A 9,996-nucleotide genomic window follows, 5' to 3' on the forward strand; every position below is an offset into this window, starting at 1 on the left:
AAGAGAGCACCAAACATGGGACATTCAAAGGTGGAAGAAAGTTTTATTCTCTGATGAGAAAAAGTTTAACCTTGATGGTCCTGATGGTTTCCAACGTTACTGGCATGACAAGCAGATCCCACCTGAGATGTTTTCTACGCGCCACAGTGGAGGGGGGCGCCATAATGGTCTGGGGTGCTTTTTCCTTCAGTGGAACAATGGAGCTTCAGGAAGTGCAGGGGCGTCAAACGGCCGCTGGCTATGTCCAGATGTTGCAGAGAGCATTCCTCATGACTGAGGGCCCTCGTCTGTGTGGTAACGACTGGGTTTTTCAACAGGACAACGCTACAGTACACAGTGCCCGCAGGACAAGGGACTTCTTCCAGGAGAATAACATCATTCTTTTGGCCCATCCTGCTTTTTCAAGTGGTCTTAAACTTTTGATCAGGACTGTATAAATGATGCCCATATGCTTAGGTCTGAAATGTGTCGTTTTGAACTTTCTGCGAGTGGTTCTTACCACTTGGAGAAATGTTCCCACTCACCTCATGGAAACGCTTGCATCAAGCATGCCGCAACAAAATTTTGAAGTGATCAACAATAACGGTGGAGCTAATCAGTACTGAGTTCATGTTTGGAAGTTTGATTTCTGTTTTGGGGGTGTTTACGGGTTTTTTTGGAGGTGTGGTCTTAAACTTTTGATCAGCTGTAAAACAGCCTGTTTCAGTTTAATCGTTGTTTTCATTAAATTGCATGCTCAACAAATGTTTTGTCTCACTCCCATTTCTTCTTGTTGCCTGTTGAAGCTCTACTTGGAACCTTGTTAAGATCCAACCATGCAAAATATGATTTTTTGCCATTTTTCAAGTGGTCTTAAACTTTTGATCAGGACTGTATATATATACAGTAATCCCTCCTCCATCGCGGGGGTTGCGTTCCAGAGCCACCCGCGAAATAAGAAAATCCGCGAAGTAGAAACCATATGTTTATATGGTTATTTTTATATTGTCATGCTTGGGTCACAGATTTGCACAGAAACACAGGAGGTTGTAGAGAGACAGGAACGTTATTCAAACACTGCAAACAAACATTTGTCTCTTTTTCAAAAGTTTAAACTGTGCTTCATGACATGACAGAGATGACAGTTCTGTCTCACAATTAAAAGAATGCAAACATATCTTCCTCTTCAAAGGAAACAGAGAGTAAAGCAAACAAATCAATAGGGCTGTTTCGCTTTTAAGTATGTGAAGCACCGCCGGTACAAAGCTGTTGAAGGCGGCAGCTCACACCCCCTCCGTCAGGAGCAGGGAGAGAGAGAGAGAGAGTCAAAAATCAATACGTGCCCTTTAAGCTTTTAAGTATGCGAAGCACCGTGCAGCATACTTAAAAGCTGCACACAGAAGGTAGCAACATGAAGATAATCTTTCAGCATTTTTAGACGAGCGTCCGTATCGTCTAGGTGTGCGAACAGCCCCCCTGCTCACACCCCCTACGTCAGGATCACAGATAGTCAGCGCAAGAGAGAGAGAAAGAAAAGTAAGTTGGGTAGCTTCTCAGCCATCTGCCAATAGCGTCCCTTGTATGAAATCAACTGGGCAAATCAACTGAGGAAGCATGTACCAGAAGTAAAAAGACCCATTGTCCTCAGAAATCCGCGAACCAGCAAAAAAATCCGCGATATATATTTAAATATGCTTACATATAAAATCCGCGATGGAGTGAAGCCGCGAAAGGCGAAGCGCGATATAGCAAGGGATCACTGTATATATATATATATATATATATATATATATATATATATATATATATATATATATATATATATATATATATAATGTGTGTGTGTGTGTGTGTGTGTGTGTATATGTATATATATATATATATATATGTAAAATTCCGTTACAACGAACTTCCAGGGACCTAAAAAATAGTTAGTTGTAATGAGATTCTGTATTTGTAGCTATAGTGCTTTCTTTAACTTGCGTCCAGGCGTCTGCAATCATTTCAGTAGTTTCTTTCACGTTATCTTTAATCTTTTCCTGTCTACCAATTATGCTGACGAGAATTTTTCTCAGCATTTCCTTGTGATAATACACTTTCAGGGTGTGAATGATGCCCAAATCCAATGACTGAAGCACTGCTGTGCAATTGGGTGGTAGGAATTCAACGCGAATATTATCTAAATGCGGATGCATGTTGTGGGCAGCACAGTTACCATTCAGAAGCTGAGTCATCCTTTTCTTCTTCTTCATATTCTGAGGTTTCTGAACTCTCTTGGGATCCCCCCCACCACCCAACAGGAACGTCACGCTGAAGTGCGTCCCGAAGCATGATTGCTGTTTCTGTGGAAGATTGTTTGTCCGTTGCCGGGGCAGGACAACAGCAGACGACCCTGATCTTTTAGGATTTGCTTCTGTGGTGCATTAACTGCACTGCTGTTGTCCTGCCCCGGCAACATATAAACAGTCTTCCACAGACGCGGTGATCGCAGTTCGGGACGCTCTTTGGCATGTTGTCCAGTTGTGAGAGGTCTCAAGAGAGTTTAGAAACCTCACATTTTCTTGAATGAGTGCCGCATTAATAGGAATGTTTCTTGAACAACCATCACTTAACCACATAAAAATGGCTTTTTCGACGTCTTCAAATGCAGCAGTTTGCATACATTTGCAACCCAAGATTTTTCTTCTTTTTTTTTTTTCTTTTTTTTTTTTGCTCGGCCTTTCAAGAAAGTTGACAGTGTTGATGGCAAAATTCTGAATTCACTGGCAACGTCTTATTTCTTTTTGCCACAATCGAGAGCTGCAAAATGTAAAGTTTTTTTTTCTAATATTAACTGTTATAGTTTTTTCGTGTCTGCCATTTCTATAGTAGGGTGACAATGGAGGGGAGGGGACATGATGAAAGTGTTAAAAATCATCAAATGAATAAACACTATCAATTTACTTTAAAACGATCATGGAGATTAAAGTTGTAAGGTTACATTTCAACACAAACATTAGGAAATCTTCTTCACATATAGCATAGACACATGGAATAAGTAACCAAGTAGTGTGATGGACAGTAGAACTTTAAGAACTTTCAAAACTAGATTTGATGTTATTTTGGAGGAATTAAGTGGATATGATTGGTGAGCTTTGTTGGTCTGAATGGCCTGTTCTTTTCTAAATTGTTCTGATGTTCTAAGTAGTGCTTAAATCAGAAATCAACTTTTCAGAAAATGCATTAGGTTTTCCAGTCAGCCAGCACAGGATTAACATTTATTATTGAAGATATATTAGTAAACTTTCTAATTCCTTAACTATTCAAATCACATAATCTATACTAATAAAAGGCAAAGCCCTCACTGACTGACTGACTGACTCATCACTAATTCTCCAACTTCAGGTGGAAGGCTGAAATTTGGCAGGCTCATTCCTTACAGCTTACTTACAAAAGTTAGGCAGGTTTCATTTCGAAATTCAAAGCGTAACGGTCATAACTGGAACCTCTTTTTTGTCCATATACTGTAATGGACTGCAGCTCGCTGGCCGTGGGAGGCGGAGTTGCATATCGCGTCATCACGCCTCCCATGTAATCACGTGAACTGACTGTGAACGCAGTACGTACCCAAAGAGTGCTGAAGAAAACATTCATTACACAATTGAGAAGGCAGCGAAACAATAAGAAGCGAAGCATGGTGTAAACCGTAAGTTTAAATTAAGTTTATAGAAACGCTCCCGCTGCCGTTTGCAATACCATATTCGCGAGATACAAGTTTAATGAGAAGACACGAGGTATAAACGAGATTTGGATCACTTTGTAACGGAGTTTAAATTGCTGTAGCGAGAAACTTTGAAGTGCCGGGTCTTAGCTAACATTAAATAAAGCCGTGGACATCGCAAAATCACACAAGAGAGCGGCTCACGTGAACTGACTGAACGCAGCACGTCAGAAACAAAGCACCGTGTAAACATAAAGTTTAAATTAAGTTCATAGACCTACAAAAAGTTGCCATTGATTTGAGGCAAGATTGCTTTTCTCCTGTACAACTATACGTTGCATTCTCAAGAGTGTGCTTGCACAGCTTGGTCATATTACAACCGTAGTGCTGAACTGACAACGTGGTATACAAAGAGAACTATAACAATCGTAATATGTATATATATATATATATATATATATATATATATATATATATATATATATATATATATATATATATATATATATATATTTATACTAATAAAAGGCAAAGCCCTCACTGACTCACTCACTCACTGACTGACTGACTCACTCACTCACTCATCACTAATTGTCCAACTTCCCGTGTAGGTGGAAGGCTGAAATTTGGCAGGCTCATTCCTTACAGCTTACTTACAAAAGTTAGGCAGGTTTCATTTCGAAATTCTACGCGTAATGGTCATAACTGGAACCTCTTTTTTGTCCATATACTGTAATGGAGGAGGGGGAGTCACGTATCGCGTCATCACGCCTCCTACGTAATCACGTGAACTGAAAACAAGGAAGAGATTTACAGCACGACTCAAACGTGGGAACGAAGGTAAATGACGTTAATTGTTGAGTGTCTTTTAATACTGTGTAAGCATACATATTAACACATGTGCAATTAAACGTGTGCATTTACGGGGTGATTTCTCAGGCTTAAAAGCTCGCCTTTTATTAAAAAGGTAAATGCAAACTGTTTTTATTCTGAAGGGCACAAACCACGTTAGATTTCAGCCGTTAAACGCACAAAAATGTCGGTACACCAGATAAATAAGCACAACATATTATCAGTTGTATTGTATGCTTACAATACATATAGAAATGTATTAATTGTTAACTGATAGTATGGGATGGTGTTTTTCGACTTGCGCCTTGATTTAAACGATTGCATGTCTTGGTGGGTTTGCGTAGCTTATTGTCAATATCTTTACACCTCTTTTTAAGACTTATTGACTGAAACGGGCTTTCACGAAAAAAGTTAGGGCTTTGCTACAGGATACACCCTCCACAAGTTAAGGAAGTAAAAATAAAGGTATATATTTCTGTTTTTTTTAAACCTTTTAAGTTCGTATGCATAGCCCCATTTGGCTGTTTCAGTTTTTTTTTTTCTTCAGTAATATTTAATCTCCTTAAAGAAAAACAACATATGCATTTTACTTTTTTTGTATCTCTTTAGTAATATTTTAGTGTACAGTAATCCCTCGCTACTTCGCGGTTCACTTTTCGCAGATTCACGACTTCGCGGGTTTTTAAATACAAGTGATTGCCCGCCTATTGCGGAAGTTATGTTCCAGACCCATCAGCAACAGGAGAAAATCCGCGATATAGAAAGACCATATAAATAAACATTTTTATACTTTAAGCCTTAAAATACCCACCCCACATGCTTTAAACACATATAAACTTATTAAACACACTTTGTTAACACATATAATATGCGGATGTCGGGCTAAGGATATGAGTAACATCTCACTATTATAAAACATTTTAACTTCACGCAAGACAAGACAGTGAGACAGGAAAATTGGTGATGTACAGGATTTTAAATTATTGACAGGCAGAGCGACAAGCAGCACAAAGCCAGCACAAAGTCCACTTCTCCTTAGCTTTCATTAAGCTCCCCACCCCCTTGACAATGCGAACTACGCCTCCGGGGAGGGGGGCTTTGAGCGAACGTGCGTTAAGCCCTCACAAAACCACACACACACACTCCTCCTCCTTCCAAACGCACAGAGAGGCAAGCAGGCATTTTGGCAGAAGCAGCACAAAGTCCATTTCTGCTCAGCGTGAGTTCAGCTGCCTCCCTTCACAAAGCGAGTCCAGACACATTGACGTCTGATCGCTGCGTGCAGTGTGCAGTGTTGGTCCTGCGGTGTTTAAGAATGTAGAAAGTGTTTAAGAGCATAGGAAGTGTTTATAAAAGTGTGGGAAAGGTTAACAAGAGAGTGAGAAAGGTTAATAACAGTGTGGGAAGGGTTTATAAAGCCTTAAAATATGTTTAAATAATAAAATAAATATAGGTCGCTACTTCGCGGATTTTCACCTATCGCGGGGGGCTCTGGAACGTAACCCCCGCGATAGGTGAGGGATTACTGTAAAAGGATAACCAGTATTTAAACCTTTTATGTTACTTTATAAAGTTATTTTACACAATGTTGAAAAATTAATAAGAAAGCTACATATTTTGGCAGCTGCTGCTTTAATTTTCAATGAAATGAAAAAAGCTCTCCAAGAGAAAACCTCAATGAAGAAGAAACAGTTTGCACTATCTAAAAAGGAGAAACCCTCATTTATAAAGGTTTGCTGCAGATCACTTAACTGAAAATAAATGAATAGTTCCTATGTGTATAATACATATTTATCTATTTGACTTATGCGTTTATTCCAGCAACTTGCAACATCTGAGGTACAATTTGTTACATTACTTTTGTTTTTTGCAGCACAGGCAGGTGAAGTGACTTCCTCAGGGTCACACAGTGGTGTCAGTACCAGGATTTGAACTGACAAGCTCCGGGTTTGCTGAAATATTACTGAAGAAAGAAAAAAAATGAAAACGGGCAAATGGGGCTATGCATACAAATGTCCATCCATCCATTATCCAACCCGCTATATCCTAAATACAGGAGCCAATCCCTGCCAACACAGGGCACAAGGCAGGAAACAAACCCCGGGCAAGGTGCCAGCCCACCGCGGGGCGCACACACCCACACACACCCACACACCACAGACAATTTAGAATCGCCAATGCACCTAACCTGCATGTCTTTGGACTGTGGGAGGAAACCGGAGTACCCGGAGGAAACCCAGACAGACACGGGGAGAACATTCAAACTCCACGCAGGGAAGCGAACCCGGGTCTCCTACCTGGCACCTTTCACTGCGCCACCATGCCGCCCGCATACAAACTTAAAAGGTTTAAATAAAACAGAAATATATACCTTTATTTTTACTTCCTTAACTTGTGGAGGGTGTATCCTGTAGCAAAGCCCTAAGTTTTTTCATGAAAGCCCCTTTCAGTCAATAAGCCTTAAAAACAGGTGTAAAGCTAAACTTGCAGCACCGCTATTCAATTACACTTACCTAATGCCTCTCCTAAGGGGAGATACTGTGGGATCTGGGCATCCGTCAAAGCACCAATCACAGGCCCGATTAGAAAGTGGGAAGCTGTGATTTGTCGTCTCCCTCCCATGTAACAATCACAGCCCGTGTTACAATGCACTATGTATGTATGTGTATATGTATATATGTGTATGTGTGTGTGTATGTATGTGTGTATATATATATATATATATATATATATGTTGATATGTGTGTGTGTGTGTATATATATATATATATATATATATATATATATATTTATATATATATGTGGATGTGTAGATATGTGTATATGTGGATGTGTAGATATATGTATATATGTATATGTATATATATATGTTTACATAACCTCTTTAACACACTACTTCTCCGCTGCAAAGCGTGGGTATTTTGCTAGTTTAGTCAATAAACAGCTAAACATGTGGTTATTTTTATTGGCCGATTTAGTGTGGAATCATATTCAAGTACAAGTGTTACTCTTCCCTTTAAACAAACACCAGTGACCAGATAGGTACTGTGCACTATACTGTACATCATAAAAAAAAAAACACCTGTAGCATAAGTACTGTACATCCAAAAATATTAAAGGTATTTTAGGGCTAAAGTTATTTTAGAGCAAATATTAATTACACAATATTATGTCTAGGGAACTGCCTTCAGGTATGCACGTGAGGTAGATTTAATGGTTACTGTATTGTTAGATTATCAACAATATAGATACAACAGATAATAATTGCTAAATATATGTATTTTTGTCTTTTTTTGTTTTACAGAGAAGAAAAACAAGTATGGAGATACATGGGAAGAGTAACACAGCTGTTGTTAACTAGGCCTACATTTTTAAATTTGCATAGTGTTATGCAGACTTTTATCAAAGTCTTCAATATTCTTTGTACATTTGCAATGGATTGGAACAATGAGCTGAAAACTGAAGAAAATTTTTGCTGTTCAAAAATAATATGGTAACTTCAATGTTTTCAGAATACAAATGTAGTTACAATTATGGTTTTTTTATTTTTGTTTTTTTTTTTTGTTGTTTTTTTAACTTTATTTTGGCTCTTGTTATTTAGATAGAACAATGATAAATTCTTGTCTACCACTTTGGGTGGTTAGCAGAAACAAACAAATTAATCCAAAGACATTACTGTTGTACCGCAAACTAAGATTTTCAATTATTTTATTGTAATTTGTTTCAATAAAAGTGTTGCTGAAAATAAATGTATGTCTTTCAGTTAAAATTTAATTTTGGTACAACTTGTACCATGCATGCCATACTGATAACCCAAAGCATTATGACCACTTGCATAATATGTTGTTGCTCCTCCATGTGCCACTAAAACAGCTCCACATATGTTCCCACATATCCCACAGGTTCTGAATTGAATTGAGATGTGGGGAATTTGGAAGCCAGGGCAATTACCTTGAACTCTTTATGTTCTTCAAACCATTCTCAAACAGTTTGCTCAGTGTGGCAGGACACATTGTCCTGCTGAAAGAAGCCAGTTCAATCAAGGGATACTATGGAGTGGTGGTTGTCTGATTAAAGGATCTGGTTTAGTAACTTGAAGGTTGCTGGTTTGAATCCTGGCAGTGACCGAAGGAATGCTAACTCTGTTGGGCCCTTCAGCAAGTCCCTTAACCTGCAGTTCCTCCAAGAGTGCTGTACAAGTAGCTGACACTGCCCTCTGACCCCAAAACTCTCTGGAGAGTAAGTTGCTATATGTAAACAGTGACAAATTCCTAATACATATAGTAAAGGATTAAAAATCAAATTAAAGTCATTAGCATGAAGCAGTGTACATGGTCTGCAGCAATGTTTAGGTAGGTGGTACGCACCAAAACACTTGGACCCAGGATTTCACAGCAGAACACTGCCCAAAGCATTGCACTCCCTCCACTGGCTTGTCTTACAACACTGCATTCTCCCACCATCTCTTTCCTCTGTAAACAATGCACACATACATGCATGATGCAAAAGAAAATGGGATTCATTGGACCTGGCAACCACCTCCATTGATCCAAGGTCCAGTTCTGATGCTCACATGCCCATTATAGATGCTTTTAATGGTAGACATGGAAGCTCTGACTGGCCAACGGCAACACAGTCCAATACACAGCAGGGTTTGATGTACTTTGTGTTGTGAAAAATTACTTATATAATCATTAAAATTCTCTACAATTTGTGCCTAAGTAGCCATTCTGTTGATTCGTTGCAGGGCAAGATAGCCTTTGTTTACCTCTTACATCAGTGTGTCATACCTGCCCAACACCTTGCCAACAGTTTGTGGCTTTTCTCTCCTGTCAGTAGGTACTTGCCACAGCTAACCCTGAGCATCCCACAAGCATTGCCATTTCAGAAGTGGTCTGACCCAGTTGTCTGACCATAACAATTTAGCCCTTATCACCTGCCAGTATCTTCAGCATTCAACACATCAACTACAAATACTGAATGTCACTTTATCATGTGTGTGTGTCTTGCTTCATAAGAGAGTGGGTATTATGTTTTGGCTCGTCAGTGCCGATCTTATTTAATATTGTCTAAAATGTCCCCAAAGCAAGAGCCAACCTGTGATCAAAGTCATCAGGTGTCGGCATCACTTAGCCACATGTTTTAGGAATGAACTTCACTTTAACCATTTTGGGAAATATATATCCTTCAGATTTCCTTAGATTGAAGATGACATCTAATACCTTCACAGCAATATGTGAAGAAATACCAGATGGGTTAAAAATGTGTGAAAAACCAGTTGTCAAATCCTATACCACACTACTTGCACAGAGACATATTTTGCTAAACCCTAATCCACCCCATGTATCTTAAGTTAAAGAAATAAATAAAATTTTCTCTTTACAGAGATCTTTTGAAAACCTTTTCAAAACTCGGCAAATGCTTGCTAATATAATTCTGCAGGTAATCGTCCAGGCCCATGCCTA

General features: G+C 39.0%; 1 protein-coding gene across 2 annotated transcripts in view; it reads left to right on the plus strand.

The window, feature by feature from the left end:
• LOC114652041 (OCIA domain-containing protein 1-like) overlaps positions 1 to 7,966 on the plus strand; it is a 78,734-nt gene extending 70,768 nt beyond the window's left edge. For both annotated transcript variants that reach the window (XM_028802205.2, XM_028802207.2), the window contains exon 8: positions 7,836 to 7,966. In XM_028802205.2, the coding sequence (XP_028658038.1) occupies positions 7,836 to 7,873 (38 nt within the window). In that variant the 3' untranslated portion in view covers positions 7,874 to 7,966. The remainder of the gene's footprint in view (positions 1 to 7,835) is intronic.
• Positions 7,967 to 9,996: the final 2,030 nt, after the last annotated feature.

This window comes from Erpetoichthys calabaricus, chromosome 5 (genome assembly GCF_900747795.2).
Source record: "Erpetoichthys calabaricus chromosome 5, fErpCal1.3, whole genome shotgun sequence".
Classification (NCBI taxonomy): domain Eukaryota; kingdom Metazoa; phylum Chordata; class Cladistia; order Polypteriformes; family Polypteridae; genus Erpetoichthys; species Erpetoichthys calabaricus.